The sequence below is a fragment of the Chelonoidis abingdonii genome, chromosome 3 (assembly GCF_003597395.2).
Source record: "Chelonoidis abingdonii isolate Lonesome George chromosome 3, CheloAbing_2.0, whole genome shotgun sequence".
Lineage (NCBI taxonomy): Eukaryota > Metazoa > Chordata > Testudines > Testudinidae > Chelonoidis > Chelonoidis abingdonii.
The window spans coordinates 16481825-16509667 of NC_133771.1; the positions used below are offsets into that span (position 1 = coordinate 16481825).

General features: G+C 42.4%; 1 protein-coding gene across 1 annotated transcript in view; it reads right to left on the reverse strand.

Moving 5' to 3' along the window:
• Nucleotides 1-424: 424 nt before the first annotated feature.
• Nucleotides 425-27843, reverse strand: part of TNFRSF21 (TNF receptor superfamily member 21) — a 62305-nt gene continuing 34886 nt past the window's right edge. Inside the window, exons 4-6 of the mRNA XM_032777593.2 lie at nt 24974-25239; nt 3261-3483; nt 425-1696 (exon numbers count right to left, since the gene is read on the reverse strand). Of these exons, the coding sequence (XP_032633484.1) occupies nt 1467-1696; nt 3261-3483; nt 24974-25239 (719 nt within the window). The 3' untranslated portion in view covers nt 425-1466. The remainder of the gene's footprint in view (nt 1697-3260; nt 3484-24973; nt 25240-27843) is intronic.

Here is a 27843-nt window from a genome sequence, read left to right on the forward strand (position 1 = left end):
CACTTAAGACAATTACCCATTATGCCTAGACCACGTACGCAGAACTTCGAACCAGGCTACATTCTTAGAACTAGTTCAAATGCCCCAGATCAAAACTAGGGCTTACCGAAACATAGTCCAATCACCTTATTTATAGCAGTGATTAGGAGACATCCAACCCACACAGTGAAGCATCACAGAAGTTAACACAGAAGCACGTCAAGTAACAAACATCTAGTATTTATTAATAAATTAGTACACTGGAAGGCAATTTTTCTATATCAGAACCTCCCCTCCCCTCAACCTCACCCCATCCCAAGGTAGCAAATGCCATCCTCGTATTACAGTTCTTCAAACTGAGCATATTACAGACTGTTCATTACGGGAGCATAACACTTGCAAATATAATCAGACCATTCTTACAATACAGCCTTTCTAGTTTTTGCTTTTTTGTTTTTGCTTTTTTTTTTTTTTTTTAAATAAAAAGTGAAGTGTGATTTAAGAGACTGTAAGACCAGGCAAGGTCTCTGGAACCTTACTTATTAGCCAACATCTGTATAAAAAAACCCCAAACAAACAAGAGACAACTGTAAAAGCATAGCTCTGGAAGTCTTATGATCACAAGGAGAGTGTCACCGCCAGGGCTCTCCCTCACCTTCCACAGTTCAGCACCAGTGCTGACTGAGATGATCTATATGGGGCCTGCTTATCTCCTAAGTTGCAAGGCAAAATACTCCTTGTTGCATGTAGTACATTCAGCTGCAGGCCAAGTGACTGTTATAGTCTTGAAGGCTAGAGGAATTAAGCCATTCATTTTCTTTAAAACATTTCCGCTTTAGCTTAAACGAGCACAAGTAATCAAGCATTTTATGCATTGTCCAGGTGAAAACCATACAATAAATAACTGTGCTAGTAAAATCTCAGCAAGGAATATGAACAATACAATAGTACATTTTTTTAAAAAAACAGTCAGCTCAAGAAAAAAATTAATGCAACTAGCTTTTGAGAGTAACAGACAAAACTCAATTCTCATGTTTTCCCCATTTACAACCAAGGAGAAGAGGGGACAAGGGGAAAGAAGGTTTATGAAGAGGAAAGCTACTTTGGAAGAAGACAGATATGACAAAAACTAAAACAAGTTAAGAACTATTCCAGATTCAATGTGTAAGTTACACCAGATTCATGGTCTTTCCTTAATGAACTTTGTTTTAAAGTGCATAAAATGATTGACTGGAATGAAAAACAGAAAAATTCAGAAGGGGACATAGGGAACAAAGATTTTAATTCTGCAAGAAAGTTAAGCATGAAAGGGGCAATGTTTGCAAACTGCCCCTTCCAGAAACACGAGAGAGAGAGAGAGAGAGAGACCGACCTTGAAGAAAATACTGGCCATGTATTCTACAAAAAACCAGCCTGCATATTGTCACTTGTCTTTAATGAGTGCCAAGCTCGTACTAGCAAGATTCAGAGCGTGCGGTGGCCAATGTCTACAATAGATCGGGAAGGTGACTATAGACAGAGTCCAGCAGTGTTTGGCTGGCTTCCTGGCTCTTGACTCCAGCAATTTCAAATAGCCTGTCCAGCTTATCCTCTGCCTGTGGAATCTCTTCAATCACATGGAGCTCCTCAGGAGTTAGGATGTGAAGCATGTCGTCAAAGATGGGCTGCAGGTCACAAGGGTCCAACCGCACCTGACGCAACACTGTGTCTTTCTTTTCTGTGAAGGGAAGGAGGGATTGATGGTTAAGACACCATTTGTGGAGAAGCATTCTCCCAGAGAGGAGACAACTAAAAAATAAATTCACACCTTGGAGAGCTCCCTCCCCGTTCCCTGCCTCTAGGGAGCAGGTCACAACTTGTGAAGAACATGAAAAACGTGGGTGGGTGTTAGTCATAGAAACTAGAGATGGAGAAAGCCTATTGAGTCACCCAATCCAAACCTCTGCCACAGCAGCATTGTTCCCTACAGCATATTTGCTAGTGCTCTATTACAAATATTGAAAATTACCAGGAAAGAAGAGAGGACAAAAGCCAGAGAGTATTGCACTCTGTTGGTTTCATTCATTTTAGTGGGTCAGATTACTTTGTGTACTCAACTGTAGATGACTTCGGTTAGGTTCCAATGAGTCATGCATCAAATTACAAGTGACCTTAAAAGATTTTTTTTTCCATAGAAAAAGGAAAAAAGGAAAAATTACAACCTGGAATTCATGCAACCAGGAAGAGGCTCAAGCAAGAAAGTCTCCCTTCCTTGGGATCTTTCAGATGTCAGATGTCCTAATACTGACTAGGAAAGAGGCAAATGCCGTGGGCAATAAAAGTCCAAGGGAAATCACTGTGTTGAAACCTAGTCTGTTTCGAAGACAGCAAATTTAAAATAAATTCAGGCACAATCCTGGCAATTCTTGTGGTTTTATAGCCACGTTTTCCCCATTTAAAAATCTCTCTCCCCCCCCCCCCATGTGTGAAAAACCTTTACCAAGGGAAGGAAATTGATTGACTGAATATCCAGGGAATACAGTCAAATCAACTGTAATGCTGGATCCAATGCAACATCAAATAGCATCAGTGGGAATTTATCCCTTTCCTTTAATGAGGATATGATCAGAAGCCATGAAGACACTAAAAAGCAACCTCCAATCTGAGAGATCTTAGATGTTATGTATAGGAATCTTAGACAAAATTTAACAGAAGAGTGTTTTTTAGGTTGAGTGTCCCTGTAAAGCAGGGGTTCTCAAACTGGGGGTCGGGACCCCTTAGGGGGTTGCATGGTTATTACATGGGAGTTGTGAGCTGTTAGCCTCCACCCCAAACCCTGATTTGCTTCCAGCATTTATAATTGTGTTAAATGTATTAAAAAAAGTGTTTTTAACGTATGGATGGGTGGGGGGGGGGGAATTGCACTCAGAGACGTGCTGTGTGAAAGGAGTCACCAGTACAAAAGTCTGAGAACCCCTGCTTTAAAGCACTTTGTCTTTCTACTCAGGTCTTTATACCAAGTCTACAACAAAGGTATCTGGTACTTGAATCCTCATATCAAGTGTCTATACTGTCAACTCATAATAGTCTCTCCAACTGATAGTCAAATTGTGTTTATTCTAGTGACAATGTGCTCCCAATAACTCACTAAATTTCTTCTCCACATATCCTGGCTACCTAGTTTTATTGGATGCGGCAGAGAAGCAGTCTCCCCTCCTACAGTCAGATGTTAGCACTTTCGGCCTTTTATATTGTTCTGAAAACACATTTAAACTTGCAGACTAGTGTGCTGACTTGGCTACCTTTGGTAATAAAAGAGCCTGTTCGGCTGAGTGGAGAGGAGCTGCTGGAAGTTGAATCACAGCGCAGAAGAGGTTCCGATTCATCGACGAAGAAGCCCTTGTTTTTCTGGCAAGGAGACGGTTCCACAGTGAGGATAGTGGCATCAGGTGGTTTCAGATTCGGACTGGCAATAGGACTGAGCGGGCTGGGACTCACAGGAAGGGCCAGTTTGTCAGGTTCTAGCTGTGAGGACAAAAGTTGATTATGATTTGTTATGCAAAACCTAAAGCAAAGTAATTCACATCTCAACTTACCAAACAGGGCCAGTGGCCAGCACATTAATATTGCAACTTTAGGTAGACTGCAGCCCCTTCTCAGTGAAGTTAAGAGTAAATACTTAATAGCGCCACCTTTTAACAGAGTTCACAATATTCTGATCAACTTCTCCCCAAGGAAAACTGAAAGTGCTTAATGTGAATGTCCTGTTCTCAAAGAAATTTCTCTCCCTATAAACCTGCTGTCCCAACAAACAGGGAACAAAGCAGAGAGCTTGAAATGATGGGGTCTAAATTAGCTGTTATCACTCAAGAAAGATCTTGGAGTCATTGTGGATAGTTCTCTGAAAACATCCACTGAATATGCAGCAGTAGTCAAAAAAAGCTAACAATGTTAGGAACCATTAGGAAAGGGATAGATAAGACAGACAATATCCTACTACTACTACAAGATAAACCCCTGATGCGCCCAGACCTTAAGTACTACATCCAGTTCTGGTCACCCTATCTTCAAAAAGATATTAGAATTGGAAAAGGTACAGAGAAGGGCAACAAAAAATGATTAGGGATATGGAACAGTGTCCGTATTGTGGGGGGAAAAGAAGACCACCTCTGTGATTTGATCAGACAGCCGGAGGCACCTTTATTGCATACACACTTGTGCACAAGCTGAGGCCAGCGTATTCCCTAGCAAGGGTTAAGCTGACCTCCCGTACATGATTATGTCTTTGCTTATATAGTTTGAAACCGCAAATTAGCGTATTTCATTAAATCATTGGTTATACCTTATTCAGCTAATCATATGGCTTACACTGCACAAACAATTAATTAATTGCCTTATATGGCACAAAACCCCCTAAAATTGCAAGCACTTAATTTTCTACTTCCGCACAGATAGTCCCCTGATTATCAGGCGGCCTTGACTAATCAGACACCCCTACTTGCGGTTACATTTGGCAGGCTAGACAGGTCTATTTTGGGTCCCTGTGACCTGAGTCCAGTTTCCCCAATTCCGGCCAGATGGTTTATATGCTGATAAATGATTTTATATTTTAATAATTAAACATTTATTCCTAACTACATAATGATTAAAGCAAGCTGTTAATACACGAGCTTGGGTTATTAGGGAAATTCCATATAGACCTTTATCCTGCTAAACTGAGTATAGGAAGCAGATATACAGTTTATCTATGCTAAACTACTCTTAAAATACGGAATGGCAATGTTCTGCTGGTATGCTGACTACCTTTTAACTATTTAATTAGTAATATGCAAGCCTGATGGGGCATTGATTATAGGCCTCTCAAACAACTTGAATCTGTATTAGTAAAAACAAGAGACTACGGGGCCCTTTCCCTCTCAGTAAGAGGAGAGATTAAAAAAGATTTTTCAGCTTGGAAAAGAGACAACTAATGGGGGACATGACAGAAGTCTACAAAATGATGGTGTGGAAAAAGTGAGTATGGAAGTGTTATTTACCCCTTTACATAACACAAGAACGAGGGGTCACCCAATGAAATTAATAAGCAGAAGGTTTAAAAACAAACAAAAGGAAGTACTTCTTCACACAATGCAGAGTTAATGTGGAACTCATTGCCAGGGGATGTTGTGAAGCTCAAAACTATGAGGTTAAAAAAACAAAACAAACAAAAAAAATACAATGACATAAGTTCATGGAGGATAGGTCCATCAATGGCTATCAGCCAAGAGGGTCAGAGATGCAATCCCATGTCCTAGGTGTCCCTTGCCTCTGTTTGCCAGAAGCTGGGTATGGGCGACAGGATGGATGATGTGATGATTGCCTGTTCTGTTCATTCCCTCTGAAACGCCTGAAGTTAGCCACTGTCGGAAGACAGGATACAAGACTAGATGGATCACTGGTTGGACTCAGTGTGGCAGTTCTTATGCGGTGAAAAATGTTACCAGGATTTGGTGTACTTACGTGTGTATCCAAGAGAGATCCGTACTTGTGTTAAAAGAAATTACAAATATACTGGCCATTTAGTAACCCATATACATATTCAAAGGTGAGAGTCACTATAGATTATCTCCATGTTCTTTTCATTCCTTTGTGAGATCTTAAAGCCAGAAGGAACCATTAAGTTATTTATATAGTCTGAAGTCATCTAGAGCACAGACCATTAAAGTTCCACCCAGTTCTCTCTTATTGAGCACAATAACTTGTATTTGGATAAGGCGTGTCTTCCAGAAAGACATCCAGTCTTGGTCCGAAGACATCAACCTATGGAGAAGCCACCACTTCCTTGTGGAGGACATTCCAATGCTTAATCACCCCGACTGTGCTTATTTCTAATTTGAATGTCTGCTTCCAGCCATCAGTTCTTGTTATGCCATTCTCTGCCAGATTAAAGAGGCCTTGAGTAACTAGTATTTTCTCCCTGTACAGATACTTATACACTAATCAAATCACCTCTCAATCTTTTTCATAAGCTAAATATATGAGCGCCTTACATCGCACCGTAAAGCATTTTATCGAGTCCTCAAATCATTTTTGTATCCTTTTTTGTACACTCTCCAATTTATCAACATTTTCCTTTATCCCATTTTCTTTTATCTTAAGCTATAGGTATTGACAGAGATTTAGGCAACAGCACTATTGAGAATATTTTCGGACTGTTAACATTCAGTTCCGTCTGTCTCAAATCCCATATCCTTACTCATTTCACTTGGTAGCAGAAAGACCAATTTCCAGACGAAGCCAGTTTTATTTAACTTGAGTGCACTGATAGAGAATAGGGAGCATAATACCGCACGCAAGGCAATTTACATTCCATGGACTAGCTAGATACACAAGCAATGAAGCCCTTTTAACTATGCCATTAGAATAATAAAGGCTCAAAATACAGATTTAGACTCCTATTAAGGTAACTTCTTAGCATTGCTAGCACAATCGCATTTCATAGCCATACCGGAATCCTACTCTCTAGTATACAAAGGAAGTATGTAACAATTTTTGCGTGCTGTGAGCTCATGCAGATTGTTTAACGCAGCCTAGTTCTGCTAGGCTTTTTAGGTGTTGTATTAAGAAGTTTGTTCCAGTCAGCCCTCTGCATATGCTGGAAGTGGTAAAATGATGTTTCTGGTATTAGCTCTGCAGCCTGACCCCTAAGACACATGACACCTGCAGTCACTCCCTCACATTCATACAAATGTCTTATGCACCTACAGACAAAGAGGTATTTGTGTACACAGTGTGGTTCTCAGGAACTTTGCACTGATCTTTCATACTGTGAATCACATTAATGTAATTCTACATTCTGCATGTGCAAAGAATGTACCGCCTACAAATGTCCACTGGCTGCCCACCTCACTTCCATCAATTCAGGAAATTAGCTTGTAATCCTGTAATAAAAGGACGTCTTTCAGCGGGAGACAGAGGATTGTTCTACTTCAACATGTTTTTACAGTGGTGGTTGGTTTTGTTTTTTTAAAAAGAGACTTTGTAATTGCCATTAAAATGCCCTGCATGATTCTGCACTATTTGTTCACAAGAGTTAGACTATTGTTCTTAACTGAGAAAAAAGACCACCAGTGAGAATCAGTGTAGTAAACCTGGATGCTTCCAACACAGCATCCTACAGGATAGAGATTTTACCTTTAAAAATAATTTGACACCAGGGCTAACTTCTAAAACTGTACACGTTCGATTTACCTGATCAACACGCAGGTGCAAGCCTATTTTTACCCACAAGAGATGTCTGAAGAACAAGGGGCAGAAGAGACAAGACCAAAAGGATCAGAGATGTTGAATACTTAATGCCTCCTAACACTACTGTAACTAAACACCAAATAAATCATAAACAGTTGCTAAAGCATTCAAAAAAGGGTGTTTTTCTATAATGTAAAAATCCTCAGAGCCTGATCTGTTCTGAACACACTGTTAGCTTATTAGGCAAAGTAAATAGGTTTCTGGAACATGTATTAATATTTAAACGATGAGGGAAAGAAAGCAGAGTGAAGTGACAGTGTTTAGAAGGAGTGTAAAACACTGCTTTGGAAAACTTAATAGGCTGACTAACTTAGATGAACCTGCTTGCAAGTCTTATTTTAAAGCACTAGTCTAGAAAGGTGCTGTCCACTTCCTGACCTAAGCTGGGGTCATAGCATTATATCCAGTTGAGTACTGCCCCATGAGTATCTATGTTTCAGAAGCTGGAAAAAGAATTCCCACACTCAGGTCCCGTACCATGGGCTCCTTGGAGACTGAAGACGCTACTAGAATCTGTGTCCAGCTGATCATAAATAATCTCCTGGGTAAGACATTGGTCTGGGATTCTGGAGATCTAGATTCTATTCCCAGCTCTGTCCAGGATTCCTGAGCAACCCTGGCCAAGACAGTTTCTATGCCTGGGCTACCCCATTTGTGGAAAAAAAGGGGGACAATACAACCTAGTCACCTTACAATCGGTTAGAGTTTATGGATGCTTAGATAGAAGGCACTGTGGAAGTCTTTGCTATTCTCATTTCCTTTTACCATTCTACAGGGGAGCCTTACATTACTCATTGCAGTAACACTAATCATGAGAGAAGCAAATATTGTCTGTAAAGTGCAGAAGAGGCAAACAAGAGCAATCTCACTGCACTGGGTATCACCATGTCTAATAACAAGCAACAAAGAGTCCTGTGGCATCTTATAGACTAACAGATGTATTGGAGCATGAGCTTTCGTGAGTGAATACCCATGTCATGCGTCTGACGAAGTGGGTATTCACCCATGAAAGCTCATGCTCCAATATGTGTTAGTCTATAAGGTGCCACAGGACTTTGCTGCTTTTTACAGATCCAGACTAACACGGCAACCCCTCTGATACATGTCTAAGAGAGGCATTCACTACCCCTGACATGCACAGTTACCTCACCAAGCAGTTACACATTTGTTTTTCATACTGAAACCAATTAACTGCCTTGACGAATCAGTAACCCTCTGCAACGAAACATGATTAAATTGCACCATTTTTTCCTCAGTTACTGCAGCTAGAAGTTTGCATTGCACAAAACTATCTTCCACTTTTCTGCTATTTCAGGCTCTCTAACTTCCAAGCTCCAAGGACTTGAGTGACTGCACCACCCACTATCTCTGTTCAGTCCCTAAACGTAACATGGCAATGGGAACTGGCACCAAGGCAAAACAGACAACTTCAAACTCACTGTCCCAGACAAGATGGGATTAGTTCCTAGCTGGGAACAGAGGCAACAATTTTTTAAAATGCTCTAGAAGGCACTTAAAATGGCCTGTTGAAATACACAGGACTTATTGCCTAAAGGCAGCTGTGAGGGCCTTCTTAAATGACCTTCAGCCAATGACTATCTGCTGACAGCAACCCTACAGCCTATATTTTTAGAGCTGGTTCTTCATTTTGGCTGAAAATGTTTGCACTGGCTTTATTACACTGCAGTATTGGATAGTCTTCACAATAACTTATCAGCCAGCTGAACTGATCTTTATGTATTAACATCTGTGAACAATATGAATGTACTTATCCTCATCCATTTATAGCCCCTTCTAGAGCACTCATCACGGTACCTGAGCGATTCAGCCAGCAGCATCTGAAGTTCAGTGATCTTAAATACAGACGGAAGGAAGACCTATGTCTGAACCACCTCTAAACTGAACTGTAAAACCAGAGGAGGAACACGGAGTCCTGTACTTTAACATCCTTGCCCCACCCTTCCCATCTACCTGTACCATTATGCAAGTTGTGGGCAATATCCAGATGAAATTGTCAATTCTTTCCCATTCATGATGGCTGCCAGATCTTGTTGGTTTATTAACAATATCCCAGAATTTATCATATTGGCACATCACTAGCATCTCCAGAGTTACAGAAGACTTAGATTTGCTAGGCAAGGAATTTAGCCAACGGTGCTGGACTTCTACTCATTTTAGCTTTGCATCACCCCTTTGGATTATTCCTTAAATTTAGCAGTAGCTTTTAGAAGCACATGGTGGGACAGACAAATTCACCTGACGAGTGCAAGAAAAGCAACTACTTCAGGGCTCTTAACTCTAGCTGGAAAGATTATCAGGTCCACCTCATGCAAGGAACCTTTCAGTTTTCTGTGCATGCCAGCAAACTGCCACGGTCTCTTATATCAATGGTTATTCTATTACAGCTAGGGCCATATGACTCATTGAATACCTTACTTCATAAAAATGGAGGGCTCTGAAAGTTAAGCAAAACACTGGGCTCAGCTAAATTCAATTCACACTTGTACAAAGCTGCAATTCATACTGGGATGTCTGAGGACTCAAGTGAACTCCAATGTGCATTTACAACCCCCTCATGGAAGGGAACAGGCAAGGAACATGTTTTGACACAATAGCTGTTTGGATTTTTTCCTGTAAAAAAGATGTGTTGCACTCTCTGCATTCCCTCGGCATGAGTCTAGGTGTGGGCGCATCAAGACTCTCTGCTATCTCTTCACCTTACAGAGACCTTCAAACAGCATAATAGGTTTAAAATTTATATGCAGCTCATGAACAAGCACTAACAGATGAATCTGTCTCACTGGAACCAGAACAGCACTTGCATTGTTTGTGTTATTAAACTATGAGAGAACATAAGTGTTTGGACCTGAAGATTAAAAAGAAGCCTGATGGTAAGTTTTAATTAAATAGTGCATTATACTGGCTAATTGCCTAATGCCAACAAAGCAGCAGCTACCTGTATTTTGGTTAAGTGGCAGTTTTCTTGCCTAACACACACAACTAACGGAACTGCTAATTTTCTGGCCAATTCAGCAGCTGGCTATAGTCAACGGAGAAAATCTTAGAGACAGACTTTATGGTCATTGGGTCAGGTGACAACCCAGATTTCACTGCATAAGAGATGAGGGATTTACATTTAGGATGGGGTTGCTGTTTTCCTACTTCCTTGCATTAAAGATTCCACAGCCATGGAGGAGGGGATTACCTGAATGAAACTGATGAGAGCCCAGTCAGTTCCAAGCTGTGAGGGAGGACATACTCTGCACAAACAGTACAGCAGACTAGACATGCTTCAGCAGGTGCTCATTGCAAGCAGGCATGATCTTACCGGAAGGAACAGAAGGCACAGCAGGTGGGAGTAACAAGACACTGTGCACTGCCGGTGAGACTGCTATGAATAATCTCTCAAAGCACTTAACTCCCATTAAAGCTAATAAGCCCTCCATGCACACATGAGAAAGATGCACCCCAATAAATTGTGAGCATATTCAGCTGGCACCAGATTGGCTGTTTTATAATCAGCCCTCTAAATTAAGGTTTCCAGATTATCTGCACTGATGGAGGAAGTTAGGTGGGGTCACTTAATGTCCACAGCTTGGCAGTTTTGATCACTGTTTGGGGTGTAGGGGGTGGGAGTATACACTGGATTAAGTTTCTACACAGAATTTCAAAGGAGGAAGACATTTAAATTGTGATTCGCTTCCCAACCCTCTTCAGCGCTCCAAACTCATTTTTATCAATAGGGGAACTTCACACCACCCCTCCAAGCTAGTTTTATATATGCATGTTCATTAAGGGAAGATATTTTATTTCTGAAAGGTCTTTAAATTAAAGGTCAGTTAACTGCTACCATTAACTGGTCAGCCAGTTGAAAGAGAGAGAATTCTGCTGTGTCTACTGAAAGACAAACAATTGGCTTCTCCCTCTTAATACACTTCCATAATTTTTCTGGCTCGAAATTAAGAGACTGGCCATTTTGAAAGAAAATTAAAAGCGCCAGGAAGACTCATACAAAATCTTCACATCTCTCCTACACCTAAGAGCCAAAAAGATGACAGAAATTGTGTGCGCAATGCCAACCATCCTTACTTTTAGTTCTCCAGCTGAACACCCCCTTCCCTCAAAAAAAGCCACTTAAAAACCCATGTTTTCCCCATCTCTGATTTCTGAGCGTGTTCAGTCTGGGTGGCTACTGTTCAAATGTTAAGCTCTTTGGGGCAAGGGCTGTATTTGTGCCCTGTAGAATGCCAAGAACATTGTTAACTTCAATGATGTTTATTGTGAGATGTCTTCCTGAAGTGTGCATGCAGAACTCAGTTTTAATGGTATTAAGTTTAACAGGACGCCAGCCATGATTAAGAGTGTTTGTTCCGCTTTGTCACTAGTGTAGACTAGACACACCATGGGTCTATCACCGGATTAGGGACTGTCATAGTACCGGTCAAAATCTTGGGGTTTGTCTACATTACAAACAGAATCAAATCAGAGCAGCTGGTTACAATACTGGTTGTATCCTAACAGCCTTGAACTTGCTAAAGATTTTGTACAAAGACTCCATAGGCACTACAGGTGTCAACCACACTAATCAGTGTAGATCCAGAGCAGGATTAGTTTGAAATCTAGGCTCTAACTACGTTTCCCTAACAAGTTTAGAGAACAGCACTATCACACCACAGTGCATGTTCTCCCTCAGTTCATACTAAGTCCTTCAAGGTCTTGCACTCTCACCCCTAATAATTCACTGGATGGTATACCCGTGTTCAGACAGATCACAAACAGATCCCCCAAACCCCAACTGATAGTCAGCCATAACCACACATACCCATCTCTCATCTAGTTTGATGCAAGTTTTCCCTAAAGAGCTACCTTAATCTAAATTTAGGTCTCTTTACACTCCACTTGGGTACAACGGGTGGTCAACTAAGCTGCATTCCTGAAATTCAGGGGAAAAAAAATGTTTTCTTGTACCCTTCTTATTTAATTGGCTGCCTTTGCATTTCAGATACTCACTACACCCGGGGCCCTAAAACTTGTTTAACTGGTGACCCCTTTCACATTCCAAACCTCTGTGTACGACCCCCCTTATAAATTAAAAACGCTTTTTTATATATTTAACACCATTATAAATGCTGGAGGCAAAGCGGGGTTTGGGGTGAAGGTTGACAGCTCACGACCCCCCATGTAATAACCTTGTGATCGCCTGAGGGGTCCCGACCCCCAGTTTGAGAACCCCCGTACTACACAGGCTGACATCTGTGTACTGTTTAATTCCTTCCCATCTTGAAGGGGGGTTGCAAGTGAGGAATTTAGCTGTAAACCCCCTTATAAAAGTGCCCAGTTCTGTTTTGCTAAAAGGGGAAATTAAGTAAATCATTCACGAACCAGGAGTCTGAAACAGCAAAAGATTTAGGTTACGTTTGAAAAGAGCTGCTGAAAAGATTCATACCAAAGGGTTTTGAGCTCTGATAACAGGAAGTAACAGAACTGAATCTGGGAACAGCTATAGGCCATTTGCAATACTGTTTCATATGGAACTTTCACATCCTCTTTTCTTTCACCATCCCCCAGGTGGGGAAAGCTGCAGAGAGACAATGTCACACAGCGTGTCAAGTGCTGAGTCAGCAACAGAATCTACAGCCCTAATACTGGGAAGATTTAGGAATACTTTTAGATTGATACACTGAATTCCCCTGCACTAGGCCACCCCTTTAAAACAACTGCACCTAGGATAACAAGTAGCATGGGCCTCAGCTGACATGAGTAGCAAAATTTGCAGATACAAAATTTCTAAAAGATAGTTAAGACCCAGGCAGAATGGGAAGAACTACAAAAGGATCCCTCAAAACTCGGTGACTGGGCAACAAAATGGCAAATAATTTAATGTTAATAAACGCAAAGTAATGCATATTGGAAAGCATAATCCTAACTATACATATAAAATGATGGGGTCTAAATTAGCTGTTACCACTCAAGAAAGATTTTGGAGTCATTGAGGATAGTTCTCTGAAAATATCCACTCAATGTGCAGCAGCAGTCAAAAAAGCAAAACAATGCTGGGAATAATTAAGAAAGGGATAGAAAATAGGACAGAAAATATGTTGCCTCTATGTAAATCCATGGTACGCCCACATCTTGAATAGTGTGTGCAGATGTGGTTGCCCAACCTCAAAAAAGATATATTGGAATTGGAAAAGGTTCAGAAAAGGGCAACAGATGATTAGGGGTATGGAATGGCTGCCAGGGGAAAGATTAATAAGACTGGGACTTCTCAGCTTGGAAAAGAGATGGCTAAGGGGGGATATGACTGAGGTCTATAAAATCATGACTGGTGTGAAGAAAGTAAACAAGGAAATGTTTATTTACTTCTTCATAACACAAAGAACTAGGGTCACCAATACAATTAATGGGCGCAGGTTTAAAACAAACAAAAAGGAAGTATCTCTTCACACCACGCACAGTCCACCTTGTGTTGGAACCTCTTGCATGAGGATGTTGTGCAGTCCAAGACTATAAAAGGGTTCAAAAAAGATCACATAAGTTCATGGAGGATAGGGTCCCCATTAATGGCTATTAGCCAGGAATGGGCCGGATGGTGTCCCTAGCCCTCTGTTTCGCCAGAAGCTGGGAATGGGCGACAGGGGATGGATCCACTTGATAACCTGTTCTGTTCATGCTCCTTTGGGGCACCGACATCTGGCCACTGTTTTGAAACAAATATACTGGATTAGAGTGGACATTGGTTTACCCAGTATGCTTCTTCATGTCTTAAAGCCTAAACTTATTTAGGGTTGCAGTTCTTTGTTCGAGAAAGTTTCTTTATAGCCTCCATTTCAGCCTCCTACCAGTTCAGGATGTATCAAAGAGATCAAACAGACTGTTTTCTTTGCCTCCTAAAGTAAAGGATAAAGATGAGTTTCTCTGTCCTTAAATATCCCAAATGGATTTCTGTGGCCTGGCCTACACTACGCATTTTAAACCGATTTTAGCGCGTTAAACCCAATTAACGCTGCCCCGTCCACACAGATGAGGCCCTTTATTCGATTAAAGGGCTCTTTTAAACGTTTCCTGTACTCCTCCCTGATGAGAGGAGTTGTGCTGGAAATCGGTATTACAATATGGAGATTAGGGTTAAGTGTGGGCGCAATCGACGGTATTGGCCTCCGGGCGGTATCCCACAGTCCCCATTGTGACCGCTCTGATGGCAATCCGAACTTGGATGACTGGCCAGGTAGACAGGAAAAGCCAGCGAACTTTTTGAATTTCATTTTCTCGTTTGCCCAGCATGGAGCCTCTGATCAGCACAGGTGGCCTACAGTCCCCAATCCAAAGAGCTCCAGCATGGGCGTACGGGAGATACTGGATCTGATCGCAGTATGGGGAGACAAATTTTCTATCAGAGCTCCGTTACAGAAGACGAATGCCAAAAGCATTTTAAAAAAATCTCCATGCTATGATACAGAGTCCCACAGCACGTGTTGCATGACAAGCGTAACGGAAAGCCAAAGAATCAATATGGACGCTCATGGCGGAGGGGGGGAGGGGGTACTGAGGACTCCCGCTATCCACAGTCCACAGCAGTCTCCGAAAGTATTTGCATTCTTGGCTGAGCTCCCAATGCCTCTGGGTCAAAACACATTGTGCAGGGTGGTTCAGTATATGTCTGTATTAATTACCCCCCACCCGGGAAAGGAAAAGGGAACAAAACCGTTTCTTGATCTTTTTATGCTTCACCCCATGCTCTACTGCATGCTGCTGGTAGACGCGATGCTGTGGCAGTGAACGCAGTATTCCTCTCTCCTTCCCCTCCCCGGTGGCAGACGGTACAATATGACTGCTATCCGTCGTCATCATTCAGCCCATGAGTGCTCTGGCTGGCCTCAGGTTGAGGTCGGCCGGTTGCGCCTGTGTTCAAAATAGGAAATGACTCACCGGTCATTCCCAGTAGATGGTACAGAACGGCTGGTAACCATCCTCATCATTAGCAACTGGGGGCTGAGCTCCCATCAGCCCCCCCCACCCATGTGTAAAGAAAAGATTCTGTACTCCTGGACTATCATAGCAGCTGGAGCCTGTCTCCCCTCATTTTATCTCACTAAAAACTCAGTGTTTCTTATTCCTGCATTCTTTTATTACTTCATCACACAAATGGGGGACACTGCAACACGGTAGCCCAGGAGGTTGGGGAGCAGGGAAGCAACGGGTGGGGTTTGTTTGCAGCGGGGCACTCCCCATGAATGGCATGCAGCTTCATTTTCTGCAGGATCTGACATGGAATGGCTGTGCTCTCTGTGTTCTCTAGTACACTTGCACCATATTCTAGGGCAGACTGACTATTTTTAGATACATACAGGAGGATTGACTCGGGGGTCATTCCATTTTTGTCTTTGCGCCCCCACGCCGACTCAGCCAGGGGACACCCATGACAGCAGCAGCATGGTACAGAACGACATAACCATCATCTCATTTGCCAATTACAATGGCATGGCAGACAGTACAGAACAACTGATAACCATCTCTGCTTATCTTGCAAAGGCAAATGAATGCTGCTGTGTACGCTGCAGTACCGCCTCTGTTTGCAACATCCAGCAGATATATGGTGACGGTTAAAAAAAAGCTGAACGGGTCCATGGTTGCCGTGCTATGGCATCTGCCAGGGCTCACTCCAGGGAAAAAGGGCGCAAAATGATTGTCTGCTGGTGCTTTCACGAGGAGGAATGAGTGACGACATTTACCCAGAATCACCCATGACACTGTTTTTGGCACCATCATGCATTGTGGTCTCAACCAGATTCCAATGGCGCGGGAGGACTGCGGGAACTACGGGATAGCTACCCACATGCCGCAACGCTCCAGAAATCGATGCTAGCCTCGGACCATGGACGCACACCACCGAATTAATGTGCTTAGTGTGGCCGCGTGCACTCGACTTTATACAATCTGTTTTACAAAACCGGTTTATGTAAAATCGGAATAATCCTGTAGTGTAGACATACCCTGAGTCTTACATGTCAGGAAGGCTTCCTTGGGACTCAGTCTCTCTCTGGGGTGCAGGAGCCTTGTTAATTTTCTGTCTCTTGAATTCAGGAACATAACAACACCCACTGGTTTAGCTCGATGGCTTTGTATACTGCTAGTGTGTAAACTGAGGCAAACCCACATTCCTTTGTCTAGGGAAGACCTGTTTATCACCTCTACCTAGGCCAGGCTGTCTTAAACAGGTTCTAGTAACATCATACTGAGAAATTAAGAACTTCATATATAAGGCTAACACAAGCACTTTACATTATTCTAATGTTACAGGCTCTCTTATGACACCTCACGAGGCATATTTTGTGCAAAATATCATTGCACTAGTATGTAGCCTGTGAATACAGGGGTGCCTAGAGTCACAATAGGGGGCTGTTGGAAGAAGCTGATTAGCAATCTGTTTAAGATAAAAACGGAAATAAAAGTGTCCACAGAGGGAGCTGCACCAGCTGAATTTTTTTTTTTTTTAATGAACCATTAGAGCAGCACTGATTGAACTCCTGTAGGCAAGCCTCATGCAGCTTGCTGAAGAGATTAGTGACCTAATTTCACTACTTTCCAGGAAAGCAAACCAATGCCACTGCTAGAAAGTGATCGTTAGAGGCTTGAGGGTAGATTGCCAGCCTCCAGATGCCATATGATGTTTGGAAAACCAGAACACAGCACTTTTTAAAAAGGAATATCTTTCAGAGCTGCTGCTTGGAGATTTTAGCTTGAATAATGTTTTGATATATGACAAGCTTGTCAAGTATATTCCTTGGGATTTTCACAGTATTCTGTTCCATGGCAGTTAAACCCCTTTCCAGCCCCTATGCCATTTCCATTCTTTCCGAGGTACAATAGCTATGCAAAGAAACAGTGCTGTCAGCCCTGCTATCTTCCACCAACAGGGTGACTGGAGGCATTTCCACAGTCCTTATCAAGCTGCACTGCTTCCCAGGCAACAAACAGGCTAGTTTCTGGAATATATCCTTTCCCTACCGCAGAAAGGCATATGCAGATAACTAGGCAGGGAAGCTACTCACTTTTTAAGATGAAGTGCATGCAAAGAAGTGTATGTCTTTCTATTCCCAATCCACTTAGCTTTAGGTCAAGTCCCACTCACTGGGAATGTGTAATCCCATTGAGGTTACATGTGGGAGTGGTAGGCTCCAACTCCATGGGTGCTTTGGGGCTAGAGCACTCACTGGAAAAAGTGGTGGGTGCTGAGAACTCTCTAGCACCCTTCCCCCCCCCCCAGCACCTTCCACCATCAGCTGTTCTGCAGCATGCGGGAGGTGCTGGAAAGAGTGAGGGTGGGCATGCTCGGGGGAGGAATGGGGCGGGCCCTGGGGCAGAGCCAGGAGTCAAGCACTCCCCAGCACGGTAGGCAGTTGGCACCTCTGGTGCGAGTAGAACAAGCAGGATCCCACCCATGACATCCTGCAAAGGCAAAGTGTGGTCTAGTCAGTTTGCACGTTAATGAAGGCAGGGGCTATGTCTTCCTGCGTGTTTGTGCAGTGCGTAGAACAGAGCTCTGAGCCCAACTCGCCGGAACGTTAAGGCCTGGAGCTTAGATATTTGAAGCCACATGTGAGAATCTGATGCCCAATTCCCATTTACAAGAAGCGGGCACCCAAATCTCTGGGGCAGCTGTGGATGTCTCAGCCTGGATCCTTTAAGTTATCGGGTGATTTTAGATTTGGAAACTGAAATAGAAACAGCTTGATTTTTAAAGGTGCTTAGCAGATACAGTTTCTCCAAACTGGGAGCTGAAGGGAGCTCAGCACTGTAAATACTCCAGTCTCAAGTGTCCAAAATTAGCAGACAACAGAAACTAAGGCTTTTAAAGCCTCATCATCTGTAAAAAGGTGAGGATTCTTGTTTACTTTCAAAAGCTTGTTCTGGAAGACTAAGCACGCAGTATTATACGTGTAATTGCATGATGTGCCACATCTACCATTAATTAAAAACATGTTTAATCCACCACAAGGTCGTACATTGCTCTCTGTGGAAAAGTTTACCAGATGAGAGATTTATGGTAGAGCGGTGGCTCTCAACCTTTCCAGACTGCTGCATCCCTTTCAGGAATCTGATTTGCCGTGTGTACTCCAAGTTTCACCTCCTAACTTTAAAACGACTTGGTCACAACATCAGACAAAAATGCAAAAAAAAAAAAAAAAGTGTTAGACAAACTATTACTGAAAAATCACTGAGTTTCTCATTGTTACCATATAATTATAAATTGATTGGAATATAAACACTGTATTTAGATTTCAGTGTATAGCATATAAAGCATAAACAAGTTATTGTATTGTATTTTAGTTTGTACCGACTTCGCTTGTGCTTTTAATGTAGCCTGTAATAAAACTGGGCAAGTATCTAGATAAGCTGATGTAACCGCAGGAAGACCCCATGTACCCCTGGTGGAGAGCCACTGGTTTAAAAGGCCCTTTTATCTAGCCTGCCCCACTCCCCATTTATATGCCTCCTGTGTGCTCCACTGAAGAGCATTCTAGTCACACAATCTTTTAAAAAAGGTAGCTGCAAAAAATGTTACTGACTTTTAAGTAAAACCAGATTCCATCTTAGAGTTAACATCCCTGGGTGTTTCTGCTCCTGTGTTCTCCATGAGCTCTGCATTCTCAGGAACACGAAACAATTTAGCCATTGTCACATGCCTGCTATATCCTAACGAGTACAACAGACAGGATTTTTGTGCCCTTTCAAATAGTGTATCTATTTACATATGGTAGCCAGTGGTAAAATTGGCAAACATCTAAATGAGTTGATGTATCCTGGGAAGACCTCTGTGTATCCCCCAGGGGTACTCACACCCTTGGTTGAGAACCACTGGGGTAGAGGACTTGTGGTGAGAGTTTCATGGTCCGCAGAGAAAGTGACAAATTATCTTGTCTCAGACCCCCACTCAAAGTCAAGCTGGGTTTGATTTACCGGAAAGGCAATGGAGCCTTCTGAACCGGTTTTGTACTGGACATGGGATTTGTTCTGCAGATAGTCCACTATGTGAATGTGGGCAGTCACAAACCATGACACATTGTTGAGAGCTCAGACAACAAAATGACTCAACTTCCTGGAGGTCTTCACACCTTGAACATCACTGATAAGAATGCAGAGGTTTGGCCTGACTGGTTTGCATATGCTAAATAAAGTCAGTGTTTGGAATCACACTGAATAGGGATGAGAGAAAGATCAAGGCAAATATTGTGAGCAACTCTTGGGATGCCAAATTACCCTAGTCTGGAGGTTACAGTATTACCCTGCTCAGACAGAGCTGCTACACCCTTTTCCAGCCACACATTAGCAACTGGCAAACTACAAGCACCAGAATTGTCTGGTCTCTGGGACTTTTGCTAAGACACAAAGTGGATGCAACCTAGTTACAGTGCCATTCTTCCCAGCAGACACAAACTTAGGACCATTCCCTTCCTGGGCTTTAGCTGTATTTACAACCAACTCCGAGACAACTGAATTACCCTTAACCTCACAGGCTGAAGCACCTTCTGTCTGCTCCACAGACACAGAAAACTGGACACACATTCTCCTTCACCAGACACAAACTTGTGATTTCATTTCCTTGTCCAGCACACAGGCTGTTCACAGACAACTGCTTGAGACCGAGGTAGCTTCCTCCATAGGCAGTCAATACCCCTAACAGACACAGGCACATTCCTTCACTGTTACAATTTTCCACACAGGAAACAGGAAGGGGAGAGGACATCATCTTCCACTATCCTTGTTTTCCCAAACTGCTGACTAGACACAGCCTAAGCTCACCAGGCTGCCTAGGCTCATTGAGACTTTCCCTACCAGCACATTGCCACTCCCAACAGATAAGCTGCTTCTTTTTTCACTACACTGAGCTACTTCCAGCAAATCACAGTTACCCATTTAGGTTCACTTTACAAGCTGTACTAGTCACTAATTCATTACCATACAAATTTACCCTTTTCTTTCTCAGTTAGGGTTCCACTGACCATTTACTTTGAATTTTCTCCTGAAACATTCTCAGATTTAATTCATCGGCTCGCAATTTTTTGTTTTTAATTAAATTTAATTTATCATTTGCTAATAATTTGCGTGCCGATTAGCAGGTATTACCGAGTGAGGAATCAATTTGGAAACATAACTGCGGATTTCTACACATGCGCTACATTCTCTCCAAGTGAGAGGGATGTCAGCACGAGTTCTCCACAGTTCCTTGCACTGAGGCTGCAGGAACAATCAGCGGCTGACACCTAAAGCTCGGGTGCACCAAAGGAGCATCCCGTATCTGCCAGGTTAATGGTACAGTATAGCCTTTTAAGTTTTCCGACAAGAGAACAGATCCATTCTATTTTTGATGGTCGAATTTTGACTAGTAAAAAGTGAACTGCAAATGTTGGAACTTTCAGTTCATTATCTGCCGGTTTCAGCGTGCCACGGCATGGCCCAACTCCCCTGCATCCTGTTTTGAGCCATGTTTTTAATTGCCACGTATTCGCAGGGGAGAAAGGAAACGCAGGCCTGTTATTTACCAGGCTGCACGTGGCAATAGACTATATAGGTAAGAGATGCAAGCAGAGTATGGGTCACGATGCAAACTGCAGACACACACACACACACACACTCCCCTACCTAAAATTAATCAAGTTAAAGTTCTATTGGGGATAGTTACAAGGGGTAAGGGAGCAGCGTATGATTAGCTAATAGAGTTAATAAAACTTAACACACAATGACTAAAATATCTACTAACAATATTTATAAACAAGGATGCAGCATTTAGTAATAACCAATACTTACAAATACAAACCAACGCATAACGATCAGCAAACGTAGAAACTCTGTTTGAAACATGTGAGCTGAGAGAGAGGCTTCGAGGTGATCAGGCTCGGTTACGGCGGTACACAGGATACACAGGATTCATTTTTCTTTCTCCTCTCCCTGCCTGCACATGGCAGGGCGACCTAGAGTACTTACTATGACATCACAGAAGTGTCATAGGGGACGGGGCCCAAAACCTGTGTGTGTTTGTTTCTGATTGGCACAAGCAACGTTTACACCAAGTAGAGGAGCAGGTGCCAAAAAGTCTGGCTTCGCCCCCAAAAGGTGAGGTAATGTATATTGTTTTAGAATGCGTTCAACACTGAATGACAAAAGAAGAGGCCAGGGCAATACCGGTATGGCAAGTTCTACAGGATGCAGACAGGAACTCATCTTAACACTAAATAAAGTCAGTGTTTGGAATCACACTGAATAGGGATAAGAGAAAGATCAAGGCAAATATTGTGAGCAACTCTTGGGATGCCAAATTACCCTAGTCTGGAGGTTACCAGTGAGAGCTGTGATTGGAAGCCTCCACTCCACCCATCACTGCATCCACGTTACCCTGACATCCATGCTCCTAAAATTCAGATCACAAATCCCACCAGTTCCTATTTCCTACCAGTGAATAAGTATTGCCCAGGATTCTGCAAGATTTATTCCTGCACTATTTTTAGTAAATCCCTAAATTTCTAAAGACTCCAGCCACCTGCCCGAAATGAGTCAGAAAAAAAAAGTTTCTATATTATCCAATTGGATATCATCTCGCTATACAAAAGCCCAGAGTAAGACACTGAACTAGCACCATACTCCAGAGATCAACACAATCTGGTTATAAACAGCTCAGGAGCAGCAATTCTCACTTGTGTTCAAACAGTGCCCATTCCCCATAACGTTAGTTTCTGAGAACAAGCTCTTAGTCTGTCATGTTCTTACAGTAAAGAGGTCACTTTGGCAGTGCTCTTTGAAAGACGGTATTATGGCCTAGTCTACACTAGGAGGGTTTGCTATACCAGGAAAAGCATATTTCTGTTGGCATAACTGGGTCTATGGGCTTTTACCAGTATACAAATATCAGAAGAGTCATATCCTTAACTAATATTACTGTACCAGCAAATGTTTCAAGTATAGACCTGGCCTAAGACTACTGAAGGGCTCCCAATGATACAGACCTACTAAGTTTCCTTCGCTGGGAAGCTCACGGATTAGTTTTTAAAAGATGATTTGCAATGTTTAAAATTGCATTTGTACTCTACTCCTTTTTAGGAGATATATACAGGTGAGTTAGTGTTGTTCAGTGCACGTGTGGTCTTAAGAATTCTTTTAAATCTTTGAAATACAAGGAACGTCCAGTCTAGTCTTGCTGGAGTTCCCAGATAACGAATATTGTGAGCTTTCATGTTTTAAAAGGGAAAGAGCCCATTTGGACCACTTAACAGAAGCCATCCTCTCCATTATGGGCATTAGCAGGCACTAGAGTTCACCAAGGGTCCATCTAAAGTTGCTTTTTGCTAACTACAAATTTCTGCCCCTTAATCGCTTGACTCTGTGTTGTCTCTTGTGATGTTCTAGTTTTCTGGCTGAAGTCTTCCCTGATAGACAAGATCTGTATTTCTACTGTAAACATGTGAAAAAAGTGTTCTCGTTTTCCTTCCACATTATAAAGCAGCAGCAGGAGGCACAAGCCTATTTCCCCTTTAGAAAGGAACCTTGAGGGTTTTCTCTCACCCAGGATTTAAGAAGGTGGGTTAGAACATTTTAGCTGACACATTCCAGACGCCTTTAAATCCTAGCTGAGACAAAACTTTTAGGCGGCTTTTTAAAACATCCCTCCGATGAAAGATTTTGCAGTGCTCCTAAGCAATAAGTGTCTCTATTTCTTGACCTCAAAGTGAGACAGCCCTATACAGTGCATGCACGTGCTCTCTGCATTGCAGTGGGTTTTGCAGAAATCCATTTCCTCACCAAGGTCTAGTTTTTGGAATTCAGCACATGTGCGTTGCTGAACTGGGGCCACTGTTGCTCATTAAACCCAACACAGAGGAGGGTCTCACACAGAAAAACTTTACACACATGGTTGCAACTATAGGCAGTGGAGATTACAACTCAGTCAAGCCTATAGTGTACTAATGTATCTATCCCCTACTTGTTTTTATAAGTCCTCTCACAGGAAATGTGATGATCAAACCTGATACGGACATCTTTTGTGCAAGCAAGCATCAAGTAGTTGTTCAGGATATTTACCTCTCAACGTACTGTCTTGCCAGGCTATAAAAACCTAGTCCCTGAGAATTATATCAAACAGTGAAGATAAGAATTTAGGACACGAGAAAAAATGATGCACAGTACCCAATGGTTTTAATTAAATTACTGACTGTGATGCCTGAACAAGTCCTCCAACACTGACACTCTCTGTTCTTGGGCAATTAATTTTTTAACTGGATATTGATGAAAAATTCAAACCAAAATGTCATTTTATCTGATCTCCTAATTCAGGATTTATCATAGATATTCAATGTCAAAATGTAACCAGACAAAAAACAGTTTACTACATACTCAAGGAGACATGGAAAGTCATTTTGCTATGCTTACACATGCAACAGAAATTTCATGCGTGCATACCACAGAGAAAAAAATATATACATTTAAAGTATGTCAGGACTTGATTTTACATATAATTACGTCTTATGCTTTGCATTTAGGGTTTTAAATCTTGGATGCAAAAAGTCTTGGAGAACAGCATGAAGATCAGACAGGCAGTTATATACTTTGGGCTGTATTAGAATAGAAGCTGTTGCACTGAACTCTAAGATAAAGCTATACATTATGTAAACATGGAACAAGAAGCTGTGTTCCATGCACAAATGACTCTGGTAGGGTTACAACTAGGAAGCTGTATACACCCAAGTATCTCTCTTGAAAATTAACTTAAAGCCTAAGCACAAAGTCATTACTACAAAGTGTAAAAGACCCAGTAACACGAAACATGGTTGCAAGATCAAGCACTCAAACATCAGGAAGCACCCAATTTTGAGGCTGCTCCAGCAAGGGTAGCTCTTAACGCATACCATAAAGGTATGCATGCTGTCTGCAGTTTACCTTTAATGTGAGAGCTGGCACCTCCATATGCAAAATCCTGGAATAGTTTTAAGAGCTATTTAACCATGAGGCAATCTGAATGACACACAAAAACAGTAATAGCAGGCAGCACCACAGGAAAGAGAAATGTTGACAGTGAAAGTCTAAGGAGATCTTCCCCTCACCCCCAAGCACCGCCCTAGCAAGTGTTCAGGTATGAGTTCATAAAGACAAGTACCGCTCCTCATGAGCAAAGCTGCACAAGAACTCTGCTCCAGCAAAGCTGAACTGCGCCGAGCTGGAGCCTGAACATAAGCCCCTTTGCAGTTTAGGGCCCCCACAGAAAGGCTGCACTAATGGAAGCTGCCCTAGTGGATATTAACCTTCAGTTAACCTGGAACGCTTAAGTAATTGGCAAGATGTTCATGGCAGCAGACCAGAACCCTGGGGGTTCCACTGTATACCAGTTCTAGAGCTCACAAGATGCTTTGAAATAATCTGTTTTCATGTACAGTGCTATAGTGAAGACGCTACTTCGCTGATAAGAGAGCTTCTCCCACTGGTGTAGTTAACCCACCTCCCTGAGAAGCAGTAGCTATGTTGGCAGGAGAAGCCCTCCAGTTTACACAGGGGGTTAGGTCAGTATAACTGCATTGCACAGAGGTGTGTATTTTTCACATCCCTGAGTGATGTACTTACACCGACATAGGTCTGTCATGTAGACCTGGCATTGGAAGGACAGACTAGTGCATATTTCTGCGACGAAGACTGTAATGAAAAAAATAAAACAAGCTGCCTCTGCAATCAACATACACTTTACCTGGGTTGTGTCTTCCATCAGGCCTCTGATCTTCTCCACGACATCATTACGTCTGTGTTGCCGCAGCGCGCTGATGAGCTGAGCAAGACTGGCTTCAGGGCCTCGGATGGTCCAGTGCTGTAAGGCGGCATAGGCCCTTTCATGGTCTGCCGTGTATCCAATGGAGAAAGCCACCATCTCATGGTCACTTGCATTGCTCAGAAATTGGTAGATATCTTCCCACTGGCTTCCAACCTGGGCTGCTACGAGCTTCAGAATGTCAATGCCTGTCAGACAGAAGAGGTGAAGATGAAACAGCAGTTTCCAGCCTTTTATCAGTTAAATATCAAACTATGTTTTGTACTAGCAGAAGGGTGGGTCTCTTCCAGCTAAGAGCTACATTTAACACCTTTTTAGGCCTTGCATTAGCAATAAAGGATGTTTATAATACTGGGCGGCATGCTACCTCCCAGTGTTTTGCTTGAACAACTCACCTTTGACACTTGTTATGTAAGTAAAGGGTGTAAAATACTCTTTGATGCAGAGACATCTTCTAAAATTAGCTGCTGTGTTTGAGCAGTGGCTGATATTTAAAAGCTTCCTCACTGGTGCATTACATTATGATACCTGGCCACTAGCCCTTCACTTGCTGGTTTGATTTGGGGCGGGGACGTTACACATTTCAGAGTGGATTCGGGTGAGAGGGGTACTTGTTATCCGGCCCTCTGCACTGCAATCTTATCTAGCTCATCCAGTAGTGATGAAATCCAGTTATGCATTGCATCGGCAGTGCTACTCGACTGAAACTGTCTATGGGTTACTCTGGTGTGAAGAGATCCCTAGTAAAGAAGAGTGATTGAAGTTTTCTACAGCCCTGCACAAAAGCACTGAAGTTGTGACCCAACTACCGACTTGGGTGTGTTAGAGAAAAAGATGTGTCACCTGAACTTTTCTTCAAAAGTAACAGTCGCTTTCCCAAATATTAAAGCCTCATAACAGTGAGAGACTGTGCTAGTTACAACCGTGTGAAAACTTCTGCTACATTGTGGAGACACTTGAAAGACTTGAGGTTTAGGAGGCAAAAAGCACAACTCTGTTGTTACATGAAATACTTTACACAAAGCGATCCAAGTTTTCTATTAAAAAGTCTCCCCCCCATCCTGCCTTCCACCCATCATGTCTCTCAAACCACTAAGCACAAGAGACTGTTACAAAGCTACCAACACAATATCCTCTCACTGTGAAACTTCAGAAGGGAAGTAATTAAGAGCCATGTGGGGAGAAGGAATCAGCAAGTACAAACCTTCAGATACAAGTTACAAGACATTGTTTTGGAGCAAGAAAAGTTTTTGTTAGGCAAGTAAGCTCAGCAAAAATCCACCTTAAGCAGCCACACAAGGGATGCACACAACTGGTTTTCATACAAGCAGTTCTCAAGTTCTCACAGGGTAGGCCACATCTTGGGTTTCCTCATGAGCAGCTTCCCTTTCATTTCTTGATCACACAGACCACTTCCCCACCCATTTGCAGTCACATAACGTCTTTGTGGCAACTAAAGCAATAGCTTATATAGAAATACTGAGAAAATCTGGGACCTTTCCCAGCGGGATCAGATTTAACAGCCTTGGTAACAATTTTTAGACTAAGCAAAAACCTTAGCATGGTGTCAAGTATCAGAGGGGTAGCCGTGTTAGTCTGGATCTGTAAAAGCAGCAAAGAATCCTGCGGCACCATATAGACTAACAGACATTTTGGAGCATGAGCTTTCGTAGGCGAATACCCAATTCGTCAATACCCACTTTGTCAGTTGTATTCACCCATGAAAGTTCATGCTCCAAAACGTCTGTCAGTCTATAACGTGCCACAAGATTCTTTGCTGCAAAAACCCTAGTTACTGCATTTCTGCACTTAGCACTGAAGATTCAAGCCACAAATTATGTAATCAAATTATGTTAGCAACACACAAACCCATACATTTCTTAACCAATATAGAAGTGAAATTGGCTTAAGAGACCATTCTACATAAACTGGTGAAAATTCACACATTTAAATTATACCCTAGCCTAACAGTAGTTTTCAATATTCCAAGAAACAGGCATCATGCGTATTAAGCCAGTCTAAACCGGCATGTGACCCACTTTCCATTAATCACGGATAGTGCCAACTCCCATTTTAAATACAAAACACTTATTCATATTCTCTCCCATCATAGTCAACTAAGGGAAAGATCAAGTATTATAATCTATGGGTGCCAAATTTAGTTTACCATAAATTGGATTAAGATCTGGAGGCTGTCCCCCAATACTGGACCTAGAATTTTCTTTGACAAGTCTATGTAACATTTACATACACTTTAGAAACAGGCCCCTCCCTGGAACGGTCACTATTTTAGTGGTAAAATCCTGGTGCTGCAATCCCTCACTCACACCAACACACTCAGATGCTGAAGAGACACTGCGAGCATCTGTTCAGTGGTGAAAGATTTCCACAAGTCTTTATACCATCTTTGCCAGCCCTACATTAACAAAACCCACGTGGACATGACCCATCGTAGCTGCACGCAACCCCTGCAGCGGCACACAGTGTAGCATACATACAGACGCTGCCATGTTCCTGATGAAACATTAGCGATGCTGGCATGATTTTCATAAACCAACACCAGAGCAGGGTAGAGCAGCTGTGCTTGCAGGATCTACAGAAACCCACGCTGGCTAGAAGCAGCCACCTTTGCAACAGCAGTGTTTAAATAAGCCCATTTAAGCAAGTGCAAGCAGTCACCAACCATTTAATGACTTTATATATAGAGTCACAAAGGAAAGGTTAAAGGTATAATCGCTGAGTTTCTAATCTGCCAGGGTGTGCTCTGCCCAGACCCTGCCCCCAACTCCACC